Raw genomic sequence first — 16,622 nt, 5'->3', positions numbered from 1 at the left:
GAGTTGCAGGCAATCCAATGAAAAGTGATTACTGGACTGTTCCCATGGCTCAGACTGCAAATGAGTAAAGCCTGGGTCACTTGGCTTCATTCCATGCTCCACTGTCTTCCTTCTCAGTCTACTTTTGTATATTGAGCTACTAAATTCAATAAATACATTTCAGACAATGAATGTCTTTTCCTGTAAAGATTTAGATGTGAGTAGATGCTAAAGAAGTTGCCGTGTGACCCGTGTTCTCTGTTAATCTTGTGCACGCTTGTTATGTGCAGCCACACAAACAGAATGGAACTATTCAATGTGTTGCAGGTCAGTCAGTGTGGTATAATGATATTTTAGCCAGACAGGCAATCATGTGTTTAGATTGGGTGGGAGTGAAGGGTTTGGGGACTGTGGGCACGTTGCTTGACAGGATGAGGGCTTTTATTTGTTTTTATACCTCAACGCTCTTGTAGATTAAGCTTTATGAAAAGGGTTCATGTCATGACTTTAAATACTAATAGAAGTATTACTAAATAATTTTTGTATGCACTACTATTTTTATTTTATTTCTACCAAGCCAGGCATACAAGAGTGTTTAACTGTTTGTGGGTGTTGTCACAGGCTCTGCACTTCCTTCTGTTGTCCCTTTATGTTTCTCCTCTTTGTACTAGAGTTGTTCTGACTTCCACCATCTATACCAGTCTTATTGCTGAATTTGAGTGCTGACAAATGATAGAAAATGACAAAAGAAAAGATGATTGCTGATTAAATCTATACATGTTTAGCCTTCCCTTCCGCCTTTTTAGAAGTGGCTATTAAATGATAAAAGGGAAAAGGCCAACGAAAATTATAAATGATAAATAAGAGGTTGAAAATACATCATCATATGCATATGGTGGACAGCAATCTTGTATTTATAAACAAAAGTGGTGTGAGATATGAGTAAAAGACAGTGAAGAGGTGCAATAATAGCTGTTGTTTTCAAATTAAATTACGGTCAGAGGAGTCCCAGTGAGAAGCTGGGAGGTTCTCTGCTATCCATGTGTTCACAATACTGGGTATGGCATGACTACACAGCCCATACTAATCAGTTTTGTCAAAAGATTTCACAATGGTTATGTTTCAGTCATGCCGTACTCTCGAAAAGAAAGCCTGTAGCATAAAAATACACTGCTTAAATGTGGGTGACCTACGGTTTAATACTGTTTCTGAGCACATCCTTTGCAGGATGTGATGATGAAGCACTGGAGCTGCTGCCTTCCTCCTAACATGCTGCTCTCGGTACTTTCTGCTGCAACATGTGGATAAATTCAACGCTTCAAATAGCTACCAAAGTTAGTCGTGGGGGCTGTGCTGCAATTGAACAATCATGCTTGAAGTGGAGGTTTTGGCAAAAAGTTTGCTGACTCACCATTGGAACAAATGTTGGGCAGGATCATTTCTTTTGCCATGAACAGTAGAACAGTCTTTTATAGAAGTTATTTTGAAGTGTTTTGTATTGATGATCCTTTCTAAAAAAAAGTATTTTAAATAGTATACCTGATTTCCAAGTTCTTGGTCAGAAAAAGTGTTTGTCTGTCTCTTTCAATATCAAAACACCTTGGAATTGCAAAATGTTTTCAACAGGGAGAAAATGTAAGAAACGCACAAAAGCTCTATTCAGACACTGAGATTTCACCGACGTTATTCAATAAGAAAAAATGTGACTAGAGAGATCAGTTATTTTTCAAATCTTCAAAGTAAAGAAAAATGAAAATACAGCTGCATCAGAAGACTTTCTGTGCCCATTGTCAACCGTGCAGCATTTATTTGTCATATTTTAGCTTGGTGGAATAGAAACAATATGAAGCCGTATGTATGATAAGATGTTAGTGTGTGTACTATTTAGTAATCAGAATGCAACACCCTGCTAGAATTTTACCGGCTAACCCCGGCAGAGCCGTCAGCCATTTCCTCATGAAAATGAAAATTCTTCAACATAGTTATAACTGTGAGTTTGAACTCCTTTCCCGCTTTACAAAGCATGCAACCCACAGAACAGAAGGCAGTGAGGAGCCCACAGGTTGAGGGTCGCCGAGGCCCACAGTAGACCAGGGTTGATAGCTTTATCAGATGATGGGAGCAGCGGAGGAGAGTTGGCTTCATGCCCAGCAGAGCTACCACTCCATCATGTCACCCTCTGCCCACACAAGCTAGCTTGACCTTGGACTGAGCACAGCCACTTTCCTTTGTCCGCCCCTTTAAACAGTTTTCAGCCCCCCACACCCTCAGATGCAGGAAAGGGAGGAGCTGGGAGTAAAGGAAACTAAGTAGCATATTATGTCTCCCTTATCTGAAATTACCCACGGAAGCATCCTGTGCACACATTTCTTGCTGGCATAGCACACAGTTTTCCAGACATTCACTGCACACGAAAAAAGGAGAACGGACACTTTCTGACTTCTTACACAAAAATCAACAATATTACATTAGATTCAAGGTTTATTCTGATTTTATGTAATACGACCTATAAAATTGTTTTATTATTTAGGAACAAGGTTGGAACTTAACCATGCACACTGAGCTGCTTAAACTCTGGTCTTCTAGACACTGCTGTTATTACTCATCTTTTTATTGATGTTTTTTAATTGGTGCCATTTGGAACCCTTTAGCTCCAATCCTCACATACTCCTCTGTATGGGAATGTGTTATGTCCTTCAGGCTCGGAGCTCCTACACTTTTGCACTTTTGGTGGTACTGTGTATTATTTCACACAGTCTGGGGTTACTTCAATACAACAGAGATGATCTACTACAACTAAGCCGTGGAGATCTTCAACTAACATCCGAGTATCTCATCCCCCCGGAGATCGTTAAGCAACCCCCGGGGCTACCCGCAACAGCAAGCCGCAGGAGGAGACGTTGCGAGCGGAGGCAGAAGAGAGGCAAGCGGGGAGGCCTGTGGGCACGGCTAAAGACTAGTCCGTTTAAACCACCACTCCCGATCATATTCCTCTCCAACGCCCGTTCAATCCGTTACAAACTGGATGAAATACGACTGCAGATCGCCACTCGACGGACTTTTAATAACTGTTCGTGCATGATTTTCACTGAAACCTGGCTGGACAGCGCCATTCCCGATGCGGCTATCGATCTAGCAGGCCGCACCGCCTATCGAGCCGACAGGTCTGCGGACACTATATTAACAACCTTTGGTGCACGAACGTCACGGTAACGGAAAAACTGTGCAGTACAGAGGTAGAACTGTTGGCGTTAAAGTGCCGTCCATTCTATCTCCCTCGGGAATTTTCTGCCGTTTACATCTGCGCTGTTTACATTCCACCAGATGCTAATGCTAAGCTAGCGTTAGCACAATTGAGCAGCAGCATCAATAACAGCCTGGTAGCACACCCGGACAGTGTCTTTATTGCGGCTGGGGATTTTAACCACACGGACCTGAAATCTGTACTTCACAATTTCCACCGTAATGTGAAGTGTGCTACCAGAGGAGATAGAACGTTGGACCAGGTGTACACCAACATGGCGAATGCGTACAGAGCCCAGGCTTATCCCCACCTGGGTCTGTCAGACCATCTCTCCCTTCTGCTACACCCAATATACACACAAAAGATCAAGAGCACTGGGATTACAACCAAAACCGTGAGAACATGGCCGCAGGATGCTATTCCGATGCTTCAGGACTGTTTCCACTGCACAGACTGGGATGTATTCAAGGTGCAGGACACTGACAATCGTGTCGCATTGGACAGTTACACCTCCACTGTCTTGGACTACATCTGTTTCTGTGTGGACAATGTAACAACTTGGAAACGATTCCGTGTGTTCCCTAATAATCCACCCTGGATGACACACGGAGTTCAACAACTTATTCGAACAAGGAACAACGCTTTCAAATCCGGGGACCAGGAGGCATACAGTGCTGCCAGGGCCAACCTGAGAAGAGGCATCAAGACTGCCAAGCAGCAGCACAGGAGGCGTATCGAGGCCAGGTTTGAGAACAACACAAACCCAAGGCAGGTCTGGGAGGGCATCAGGGCTATCACGGACTACAAAAGAAGAACACCATCACCCTCAGCCGACAGTTCTACTCTGGCTGAGGATCTAAATCTCTTTTATGCCCGTTTTGACAGGGAGAACACCGACCCTGTCCTGTCCCCTCTCCCCTCAACCGACCCTGCTCCGGTCCTGAGCACTCATGAGCTGGGGCGTGTGTTCCGGAGCATTAACACCAGGAAGGCGGCCGGGCCGGATGGAGTACTGGGCCGGGTGCTAAAAGACTGTGCTGCGGACCTGGCGGACGTCTTCACCTCTATATATAACACCTCGTTGTCCTGTTCACTGGTACCATCCTGTTTCAAAGCAGCAACCATCGTTCCCATCCCAAAACAGTCAAATGTCACATGTCTGAACGATTTCAGACCTGTGGCACTCACCCCCATTCCCGCCAAATGCCTGGAGAGACTGGTCATTAAACACATCAGAGCTGCTTTTCCACCATCCCTGGACCCGCACCAGTTTGCATACAGGGAGAACCGGTCAACCGAGGATGCGATCGCCACAGTGCTGCACACATTACTGAAGCACTTGGAACACAGGAACACCTATGCACGGCTCCTCTTTGTAGACTACAGCTCGGCTTTTAATACCATCCGGCCATACAAACTCCGTCCCAAACTCCACCAACTGGGACTTAACTCCTCTCTGTGCAACTGGATTGTGGACTTCCTCACTAACCGTAGACAGAGTGTCAGAGTGGGTAAGAACACCTCTTCCACCCTTGTGGTCAACACCGGTGCCCCTCAGGGGTGTGTTCTGAGCCCTCTGCTATACACTCTCTTCACCCATGACTGTATTTCCTCCTGCGCGTCCAATCTCATTGTTAAGTTTGCAGATGACACTACAGTGCTCGGACTTATATCCAACAATGATGAGACAAACTATAGGACAGAGGTGCAACAACTAGAGTCATGGTGCCACGACAATAACTTGGTCTTAAACACCAAAAAGACCAAGGAGATCATTGTAGATTTCCGGAAGAGGGGTCATAACAACCATCTGCCTCTCTTCATTGGCAGTGAGGCGGTGGAGAGGGTGAGCAGTTTTAAATTCTTGGGGGTAACTGTGACCGAGGACCTGTCCTGGGGCAACCATATCACCTCAGTTGTACGGAAGGCCCAACAGCGCCTCTACTACCTGAGGAGACTGCGGAGCGCACACATTCCCAGATCTCTGATGTTGAACTTCTACAACTGTGCCATCAGCAGCGTTCTGACGTATGGATTTCTAGTGTGGTTCCCCAGCTGCACCAAGGCCGATCAGCAAGCACTCCAGCGGGTGGTGAAAGAAGCTGGCAGAATTATTGGAACAAGTCTGCCAGAGATCAGTAATATCTTCCCCACTCGCTGTCTGAGGAGGGTGCACAGTATCCTGCGGGACCAACATCACCCTGCGCGCCACCTTTTCCATCTGCTGCCCTCAGGGAGAAGGTACAGGTCTATACAGGCCAGAACATCCAGACTGGCCAACAGCCTGTATCCACAGGCTGTGAGGCTCCTGAACTCTCTGCCCCCCTCTCACGGACAATAACCATATCCAACTTCTTAATAGCAATGAACTGGTCTGCATTGGTGCATCATATCTTTATTCTCTTCCCCCTCCTGCCCCCCCCCCCCCCCTCTTTCTTAAATAGATAACTATCATATCTGATATCATATCTCACAGTACAATAATATTGAATGGGTTGCATTGTTGTATTTTGTCATGTTTCTCAGGTCTTTGTCTGAATTTCTACGAACATTATTGCTAAGGATTGTCTTATTGCATTGGAGTCACACTGGGTTAAATATGTACACTTGGGTTTTAAGGGGTATTTATTATTTTCTGCTTTTTTTTGGGTTGTATGGAAGCCCCAAACGCAATTTCATTGTTCTTGACAATGACAATAAATAAATAAATACTAAATACTAGATATTTTTTCGATACAAAAAAATGTTCATGCCTTTTTAATTTGTCATTTATTAAAATTATAAATATATATTTTAACTCAAAAGTACAGTTTTTTTTTTTCCTCAGATATTTTTATCAAAGTTTCTGCATCCATTTTTACAAAAGACAAATTGAACAATATGCCGTCAGTTTTTAAATTTAACCCTAACCCTAACCCTTGTGCGCGTTTTTTATTTTGACAGCGAATGCGCACCTGTGGACCACTTATGTGCAGCCCTGGTTATTTAGCTCGTCATATCGCAGCCACAGAAATTCTTTTGTCCATGAAACCATAAAGCTGCACTTTCTTTTTGCCTTATAGTCTGATTCATCATAACTTTTCTGTTTTGTGGTAAGCTTTTCTTTGGCTGTCACTTCTTCACCCTGACCTGTCTTATTTGGCTCAGCTGAACTAAAATATATATCCTGCTGCTTTTACACACGCACTCACATAACGCTCAGCGATTCTCTGCACGATTAACCTCTCACATGTTTAAGCTTGCTGCCGGAGATTTCACTTGTCATGTTTGCGTAGTAAGCTAACGATTAATAAGACGATGTCAGAGGAATTGGTGCACAAATTATCATCACTCACCAATCAGTGCTGTCGCTCTCTATACACAGTTCACGTGATTGCAAAGTGAAAGCAAAAAAACAAGCACAAATTCAATTGGATTTCAATATGTCACATATTGACAGTGGCTCACCGATGCCAATGACATAATTACCCAGCTACATTTCTGAAAGAATGCAAAAGCATTGACATATATTTTTCCTTCCTGCGATAGCCCGACGGGCAGGGCAGAGAGAGATTTTGGTAGCCCGACTGGAAAAATCGCTAGCCCGTATTGCGAGCCCTGTATCTGATTGAGGAATCACTCATCTTTGGAAAAGAGAGTTTATTACAGAGAAATGGCTCTTTCAAAAAATAAAAGCTATACTATACGCTTCTTCTGGGCTATATTCTCAGCAGCATATTAAACATATCAGGTCCCCATGAGGAGAATCATGTGCTAAAGGCTGTCTAAATGACTCTGGTAAAGTTTGTAGCATGCTTGCTTGTTGTTTTTGTCTGCTTCCACTTGTCTTTGCACTAGGATGATGTCGGCGTAAATGTGCAGTCATATTCGTTGTGTTCCCACTAGTGCTTTCAGGTTAATCTCGTTGAAATGACCTTAACGCCACAACACGGCAAATCTCCGTTAACGAGCTACCCCTGATCGCCCCGTGCATGGGGCTAGACGGCCAACACGTTAACGAGCTAACTGCGCTAACACACTAATTCCCACCCGTGTAATTGAGCATTGCGTGGCACATCCAACATACTTTAGTCCATGACGCGCTTACCTTCAGGGTCATACATCACATGAAAACCAAAATAATTCCAAACGCCAGATCTGAATGAGGGTGGGGGAGGTTCAATTTGCCATGTTGCAAGGAGAGCTTAACTTCTGTCTCGCTAGCTTGCCCTGCACTCTTCCTTCTGACGATGCTGTCTGTGTTGAGCGCTCAGTGGATCTGCGCTCGACAGTGCAGCCTAGGTGGAGTAGTCGAACGCAGATTCACGAACGCTCAACACAGACAGCATCGTCAGAAGGAAAGTTGATAAAATTTCAAATTTTGTATTGTTCGATACATATGCGTACCGAACCGAAAGCACTGTATCGAACGGTTCAATATCGATACGAATATCGTTGCACCCCTAAAATATATATATTTGGATCTTTCCAGTGCCTACCTCTATAGCTCCTATAACACACACGTAAACACACACAAAAATATCTCTCTCTCTAAATGTATATAAAATAATAATTTTCTTTTTTCTTTTCTTTTACATAACATACATCTTTGCTCTCTATCTCTTCACAGCGGCGCAGGGTGAGGTGAGGGAATGTGCCTTCACAGACCAGCAGCAGCAATGGGAGGTGGAACGAGTGGCGGGGGATGAAGGCCGGGTCTCCCCAGAGAATACCACTATCCGATGTGCCAAAGGCAGACACTGTTTTGGGCTGTGGGAGAAAACTCCTCCAGGAGAAGTGCGCCTGGTGAAGCAAGGTATTTTCACTGTGACAATGTTTGTTTGTTAGATTGTGAAAAGTCGCCAAAAAGCTTAGAACCTTTCTGGCTCAAACAATCTTTGTGACTGCAACAAATATGCTGTCACTAGTAGGAAAACCAGGTGCTAGTTATTTTCCCAATCCTTGATCAATCTTAGTATATGTCAGTTGAATTTTTAATCATTCCAGGTTCTCGGCATGAAACTGTGTAATTATTAAAGTAGTGGGCTGACAGAAAATTAATATCATCAGTTTTTAATTACTCAGTAAAATTGTTGTGTATAGGTCTGTGTGGAAAGTACTCCATACGTTGTGGCTTAGCAACAGTTCAGCTCATAATACACCTACAACTTGATTTTTAGCATCATATAGCATCATATAAGTACGCGTGGATCTGCCAGGCTAGAGGAAAGCAGGAAAACCACAGAGGAGATTCACTAATGTAGTGGATGCATAAAAAAACACATGCTGTCCTGCTTTACTCATGCAGGTGAGGAGAGCATATGTTGTTTGTGAGTTTTAAATGCTGACTTGCTACAAGGGTTTGGTACAGCAGGAAGCTTTATATGTTTAATTTAGTTTTTATGCCTAATTCCCTTCCTGACACAGTCACAACGAGTCGTTGGAATCAAACCAGCAACTCTTCACTTGGTGGGCAAATGTATAAGTCACTACAATATAGAGCCATTGACTACATTTAGGGCCACAAAAACCAGAAGACAAAACATCTGTGTTCGATATGCTTTAAATGCGGAGAAGAATGAATTCATCGTTGACATATAAAGCTGTCGCTTGGATGTTCAGAAAGGTTACATCCTCAAACAACACATAAAGGAAGACAGAAGGGTGGGTCAAATACAAGCCTGAGAGACTTGTATTTATATTGTCTTATTTGTCACAGTATTTTTTAGTATTCAATGTCATGCAGTGCCCAATATTTTCATTTGCATTTTAAAGACATTTTCTCCATAAATTGTTTCAAAAACCCATAAATTGGGACACAATTTTAACCAGAATGCAGTAAGAAAAATTACAAATCCTCCATTTTTGTTTTTTCAGTCATCATCAACTGTTCAAATCATTTGCTCAAGATGTTAATGGTTCATACGCAGAAATCTTCTTGTTGGAGGCCCTTTAAAAGTCGTAATCTGCTGCTTTCCTTTACATTATATTAAATTAAATAATTGGGGGTGTTTGTCTGTTTGAGAGACAAATGTTTGAATCTTTATCTGTTTTGTGACATATTAGACTGAAATATTATTTAAGAAAAAGTGAAATAAAAGGCTCCTTACGCATATTTCATTTGTGTCTCAATCTTGGCTGGAAAAATTCTTTGTGACAGAAGCTGACCTCTACCACACTACTTGAAAATTCATATGAATGTTTCAAGTTATCTGAAAGAGTTGAAAAGAGCTGTAAGCTCAATTTTTACATTGAAATGGTTTCCTAGAATAGACTCAAAAAGAGCTATTTTGAATGTCCACTTCAGCACTCCTTTGTACATACACATTGTCAAATGCCTTCATCCAAGGGCATAGTCAAAAGTATATAGTATGAAATAGACACAGAACTTTGTTATCTGTTTCATAAAATCACAGTTTTTCTTTTATCTATAATCATGTTTTTAAGATGCTTTTTATTTAGTGAAACAGTGAAAGCATAGTTTGTCCATAAAATGGTCAAACTTAACAGGAAAATTCAGGGCTCTAGACTAACTTTTTGCCATGGGCGTACCGGTACGCCCAACTTTAAAAAGTTAGGCGTACCGGCACAAAAGTTAGGCGCACACAAATTTTATAATAATTTATATAATATAATGTGTTTTTCTGGATACACTGTGCTTTTTCAGCATTCAAAGATTGATGACACCGTGTCAGAGCACTGGCTATGAATTTCAGAAGGATCAGGCCTTAACTTAACAGAAAAGTTAGCAATAGTTCTTTTCCTATTACAGCTACATCCACTTCTGTCGGGCCTAGGCTGCTCACTAGGGCTGGGTATCATCACTGATTTCTATAATCCATTCGATTCCGGTTTTCAAAGTCCTGATTCGATTCAACTTAGCCTCAGACAGTCAGAAATATTATAATTCTGATCATTTATCAGAATTGTGAACATCACAGCAGATGCCTTTGTGTGAAAGTAACTGAGAATAAAACACAGAAAAACATGAAGGAGATTTTCCTGGTCTGGCTTTTTATAGCAGATAACCTTAAAAATATTCTACAATGTTCTGCATATAAAGTTTAGATTTCTTCAGTATTGAACAACAGAAAAAATAGGCTTTCTTGTCCGGGGTCATTTAAGTGAAAAAAAGAAAAGAAAAAGACAGCAGCCACAGCGCTGTAAACAACGGTAGACTGGTGGGCAATAAGTGAATGAATAATACAGAAAACAGAGATTGGAGACGGGAAACTGTTCTTGAAGTACAGAGAGAGATAGAGAGAGAGAGCTAGCTGTGCATGAAGTGTGATTTTAATAGTCGTGGAAGCAAAACAGCAAAATTCATGACGACATTGATCAAATGTGAAGCGCGGTTTGCTGCTTCTTTTGCTGCTGGCTCGGCGAATTTTGGTTGGAGAGACAAAACCTGCAGCTCAGAATCAGCGCAAAAAGACGTAAACACAGCGCGGACCGGACGCATCAGGATCGCTAAGCTCCGACAGCGTGTCCGTCTACGGGCCGCCTGAGAAAGACAAAGTTGATTCTGATGCGTCGGTCCTCTGTGTTTACGTCTTTGTGTGGAATCCCTGTACCTGCTCTCATTTGCTGTTTGGTTGTTGTTGAAATGGTTTTGTGAGCTTTAATCTGAGAATCTGGCGTTTCTGGCAAAACACAGTTATATTTAAAAGTCGATTCAGGATTTAATGAATTGATATCGCTTTATTCAAGCTACTCACCTCCCACTTCCACCTGCACTTTCAACTGGACCACGGCCAATCAGAGAGGTCCCGCCCCTTACTAGCTCTGATTGGTTTAGTCCACAATAGGGGCAAAATGTGTCTGTTGTTGACCACAGGGAAGGTTGCAGATTTTTTTTTTTTTTTTTTTTAGTCGCACCACTGAAAAATTTGGTCGCATTTGTGACCAAATTGGTCGCACTCTAGAGCCCTGAAATTAGTTTTTACTTTCACTATATCTGACCCAATTGTGCTGTCACATTCAATAACTGTTATTTTAAAACTGAGGGGTTAATACGTTTTTTGGGCGGGGTTTCTCCAACATTTTTTTTTTTTTTTACCCTTCTTCAGGTTGCTGGACTCACCTAGGCGACAACCAGGCATGCCGAGATGACCGCTGTGTGGTTACCAACTTGCCTCCACAGATACAGAATGGGACTTACCACTTCTGCTGCTGTGGCAGTGACATGTGCAATGTGAACTTCACAGAGGACTTCCCGCTGCCAAGCCCCACCACTGCGCAACCCATACGTAAGAACACTCTCTTACCCCCGTTACCTTTTAGCCTCACGCCCAGCCACCTGTGAGAGATTACAGAAGATAAAATTGAATACTAAACATGCTGTCAGTGTTGTGAATTTCAAGCCAAAGGTCTTGTCTTCCTCTAGCCAGTGAATGCAAATTAGTTGACCTAAAGTCAGATCTGATCCAAATTTATGGTTTTATTAATTGTTACATTGACTTTTTTTAGTCCTAGATAGACAAAAAAGGGCTGCCATAGCTACACCTACTTATTGCTCTCTCTAGCCCCCTTTGCTAGTCTGCTATATCATTTAGCAACAGGGACTTTGAGATGACCTTTCCAATTGTCACCAGTTAGAAAACCTTGACAACGGTGGATCAGAAAGATGAAGAACTGGATACAACAAATGACATTATAGTATTGTCCACATCCACTCTTAGGAGCCGTGTAGATTATAACCCCTAAAGGACCATGACAGTGGTTGATAGGGGATTCGGTTTAAGTCGTGACTGAATACTGTGAAAGGTGTCAGACAAGGCAAACAGATAAATTGTTAATTGTTAATTCTTCTCAAGGTTGACCCGTGAATGAAAGAGCATGAGGTGGGGGCGGTGGCAACAGCAGCTTGTCATCTCCCTTGCCTACACACAAACACGCTTCCTACCATCCATGTCGTCTCTCTGCATTCCACGGATTACATGGCGTCTGCTTTATCCGTCTGTCTGTGGGTGTGCCGGTGACTGTTCAACTGTGTAGACAGATGACAAAGAAAATAAATTGTAGGGGAAAAAATTGATGCTGCTGGAAACTCAAGTTTGTGTTGTATTGTAACTCTAAATCCTGTTTCCGTTTTCAGTACGGTGTTATTTCTCGGCATGTCTGGGCAGACGTACTCTTGTGTTGTTAGAAGTAGGAAATGGTTTGAATCAGTTGGCTGTCTGAATGATCTTAGGCCAAGATTCAAGAGTGACATTAAGGTCTAGGTAAGAGGCACTGAGACGAGTTAGAAAACAGGCGATTGGCTTAACGCCTATTCGTGTAGTGAAGAAACTTGTAGGTACAGAAATTTAAGTAAAGCTTCGGAATTCATCATTTTATTTAAAATTACTGAAGTTAGAAGTTTACAGAGAATGTACGCATTTATTGATACAGGAGGTCCCAATTCAGGGTTTAGTTGTATGCCATGTGTGTGTTTCTCAAGCTCAGGTCTTCTATCAGGCCTGGGAGTTTGAGGGTTCACAAATTTGCTGTTTCCTGGACTGCACTGTTTGTTTGTTTTTTTTTGGATGATGTGATGGAATCTGCTGAAGTCACTCTTTCAGTTTAGGGGTTACAGCTGCTAATGCTGCTATTATCACAGGCACCACTTTGCCCTTTGGCTTCCACTTCTGCTCCAGTTTTTTCTCAAGTTCCTGGTACTTCTCTGTTTTTCTGTCTGCTGGGATTGTCACATCTATGATAACTGCAGTCTTGTGCTGATAACCACTACTCTGTCTGGTTGGATGGCCAGCAACTGCTTGTCTGGAACTAGGGCTGCTCAATTAATCGAATTTTAATCACGATTACGATCTGGGCTTTCAACGATCATTAAAAATGACTGAGCCGATTATTAGCCCCTCCCTAATTTATCCGCGACACCTTAAAGGCCGGTCCGTGAAAATATTGTCGGGCATAAACCGTCCGTGGCGCAAAAAAGGTTGGAGACCGCTGATTAAGAGGACCCGAGGGAAGCTCGGAAAGCTAAGCAGAAGTTATTTGGAGAGGAGAGAGTGACTGCCGTTGGTTGAAAAGAGAGTTTAAAAAAAAAAACTTCAGTGGTGTTGCACACTATTTTATATTATTTTTTTAAAGTCATTGTTAACCCTTTAAAGCCGGTCAGAGCAGCACGCTCCGTTTTGCGTAACTATTTTTAAATCCCTGTAGAACCTGAACCGTGTAAGCTAGCGCAATAATTTGTTTTGCATATGAAACCGGAGGAGTTGTACTTACATCTGATGCCATCAGCTTGTCCTCGGTCACGGTTTCGTTCCACATATAGCTTTGCAAAAATTGCATAAAAAGCGCTTGCAGGAACAAAAACATAATATTCCAGAAACACGCTTTGCCGATCCATCAGCTGTTCGTAAGACTTCCCACAGTGAAATGATGCACCTGCTGTTTTCTTTGCAAATTTGCATCATAGGATTGTTTTTTGTTTTTCCTGCAGTATATAAAAATTGCTGTATCTCCAAAATAAAACTATGAAGACACTCAAAATAAATTTCCTGTTGTTGTAAACTATTTTTTGCAACTTTATTGTATTTAAAGTTTTGAGGGATAAGCCTCTTAAATTTCTCCAAGTAGAAATATATGTAAACAAAACAAAAGCGATTTTCAATTTTTTTTGTAGTTTATTGCACTTTTTTGCAATTTATGTAATTACTATGGACTTAATGCATACATATTATTAAAATATGGGCTATAACAGTTGTATTGATGTATAGCAACTTGAAATGCTCCCACAAATGGCACTACAGCATGTAAAAAAATAATATAAGCTCTGGTGGACTTGGTTCTATAGTAGGTCTTAAAGGGTTAAATAAATATCGTCAAATAATCGTGATCTCAATTTCAGTGAAAATAATCGTGATTATCATTTTTGCCATAATCGAGCAGCCCTATCTGGAACTTGAAGAAGTCCACACAGGACCTTAGCCCTGTTGTTTTCAACCACCTTCGGCAGCGTCTCCCATCAGGACTAGGGATGTCTAATCCATTTGGCAGCACAGAAGTTCCTCTACACTAGGGCTGCTCGATTATGGCAAAAATGATAATCACGATTATTTTCACTGAAATTGAGATCTCGATTATTTGACGATATTTATTTAACAATAACAATGTATTGAAAAATGGTTTTAAAGATTGTCAAAAAATAATATAACATAGTGTGCAAATACTGATAACAGTACAAATGTTTGCAATATAAAAAATAAATGAAAAATGTAAACATCTATGTTTAGTGAACGTTGCAGTGTTGCTCTGTGGTGCAGCTACGACACTGTAGCAAAGTTTACACACTGTGTCTACTTGATCCACGTCTGACTCCGCGAACCCATAATGTTTCCACACCACTGAAGTTTTTTTAACCTCTCTTTTCAACCAACGGCAGTCACTCTCCTCTCCAAATAACTCCTGCTTAGCTTTCCGAGCTTCCCTCGGGTCCTCTTAACTGTTGTGACGCGTGTTCGAAATGCAGAGAGTTGCGCTCGATTTGCCACACGGAGCAGTAAAGCATGAGCGAGGGGCTAATAATCGACTCAGTCATTTTTAATGATCGTTGAAAGCCCAGATCGGAATCGCGATTAAAATTCGATTAATTGAGCAGCCCTACTCTACACTATCCCAGCTTCTTGGTTGTCCCTGTACAATGTCCCAGCTTGCATCTTACATCCTGTTACAAAGTATTCAACTGTCTCCAGTTCAGTACTTTTCACTGGCTGTAACTTGTCATGTTGGCTGTGAAAGACCTGTCTCTATGGATCTGGTGCTTAGGGCATATTCATGTGCTGCCATAATCAGAACCTCCGCGGCGTCCTCTAGATGGGCCTTTATTAGCTAGTTGTAGGTTTTCTTGATGTCAGCTACTTCCTTTGTCAATGGTACATGATAGCTCCTCCTCCTTTTCTTCATCACCATCTGTCTTCTCTGCCTGAGCCATTCTTGGAGGAGCTCATATTGTGGACCCATGTTCTTGATGTATTTGTGTGTTTCTTCCTGGATTGTAGCTCTGGCAATAATTCTCATCCTTCTTGTTTCTGCCGCTGGACTTTGGGTAGAAGCCTCTATATTGTGAGGAGATTTTATGTTTTGACATCAGTAGTATTGGGTCTCCTCCTGTGGCCAGCATATTATTCTAGCTGGGTATCTGATCTGGTAGCATATGTATCAATAGCTCAGATCTTATTCCTACCACTGAGCTGGGTTCTCAGCACTCATCTTACCTTCTGAATGTATTTTGGCTGTGGCTGCAATACAGGAGCAGGGACAGTGCATCACCTTTGTATATCGGCACTTTTTAATTTAGTTACTAAAATGAAATAGATTTAGACGTAGAAGAGAAAAATTGGAAAGACTGCAAAAATTATTCATTCACCTGCGGCTGGAGATACATTTTTAAGTTATCTATACACTCCTATGTATGTCACATTCTCCCGGACAAGGTATTTCAACAACTCCTGGAGAAACCTCGTTCAAACTTCGTCCAAATATTCACTCAATGGTGAGATGATTTAGAATTTAGTTCTTATGTCTTGTTGAACTTCTGACCACTAAGTAAATAAAAGTTATAATTCTAATAACATGATTTCTGACTTTCCACTATGTGGGTTAGGGTTAGGGGCAGGGCTCGCAAAATTTCAAAGTCCCTGGTAGCCCTTCGGGCAGGGACTCTTCAGTTTTTGGTAGCCCAAAATAAATTTAAGTAGCCCGAATAAAAAACAGAGCAATTTTTTGATTGATGTTTTGTTTCCGTTATAATATTATACATTAAAGTATATTATTATAACGGAAACAAAACATTAATCAAAAAATTGTTGAAACACAAATTACAACATTGTATAAAAATTACAATCATCAACTCAAATACTTGGTTCTAATTGAACAGAAATTTCTATGAACTTGTAAGAACTGTGTAGAACATGAATCAGTCTGTGTCAGATCCTGAATTTCCACTGAAGTCACGGGTAAGAGGCAAGTGGAACCAAGATCTAGGACATTTGCTTTTTGAAGTTTTCAAAGGCTGCTAAATTTTGCCAGTGGTAGTTCACTCTTTGCAACATAGTACGCTGTTCTAAACAGATTTTCCAGGTTTATTTTTAGTATGTTATTTGCAGTTGGTGTTTGTTCCGGTAAAGATATTGCAGACTGAGCAATAATGCATTTCTTGCATTTCTCATGGGTTCTAATGGGGGCCTTTCTTAAAATTACATGTCCCAGTAACAAAGGCGCTTGTCGACTCAGAAATCGAGAGAAAACCAACAACACACCCGGCAGAACATTATGTTATTTACACGGGTGCACATAAGTGGTCTGCAGGTGCGCATTTGCTGTCAAAATAAAAGACGCGCACCAGATAAGAAGTTGCAACGCGTGTTTGCGTCCATATAAAAAGCACTGTTTTTGTCCACTAGAGTGGGATTTT

At 41.6% G+C, this 16,622-nt stretch overlaps 1 protein-coding gene across 1 annotated transcript in view; it reads left to right on the top strand.

Annotated features, from left to right (window-relative positions):
• LOC146547619 (bone morphogenetic protein receptor type-2-like) overlaps positions 1 to 16,622 on the top strand; it is a 46,574-nt gene that overhangs the window by 11,200 nt on the left and 18,752 nt on the right. Inside the window, exons 2-3 of the mRNA XM_085264639.1 lie at positions 7,833 to 8,018; positions 11,272 to 11,451. Coding sequence (XP_085120765.1) covers positions 7,833 to 8,018; positions 11,272 to 11,451 — 366 coding nt within the window. The remainder of the gene's footprint in view (positions 1 to 7,832; positions 8,019 to 11,271; positions 11,452 to 16,622) is intronic.

Source organism: Mchenga conophoros, linkage group LG23 (genome assembly GCF_057382185.1).
Source record: "Mchenga conophoros isolate Kocher_MC1m ecotype Shallow Benthic linkage group LG23, M_conophoros_male_GT1.1, whole genome shotgun sequence".
Taxonomy (NCBI): domain Eukaryota; kingdom Metazoa; phylum Chordata; class Actinopteri; order Cichliformes; family Cichlidae; genus Mchenga; species Mchenga conophoros.
This window is presented reverse-complemented; position numbering and strand designations above follow the sequence as displayed.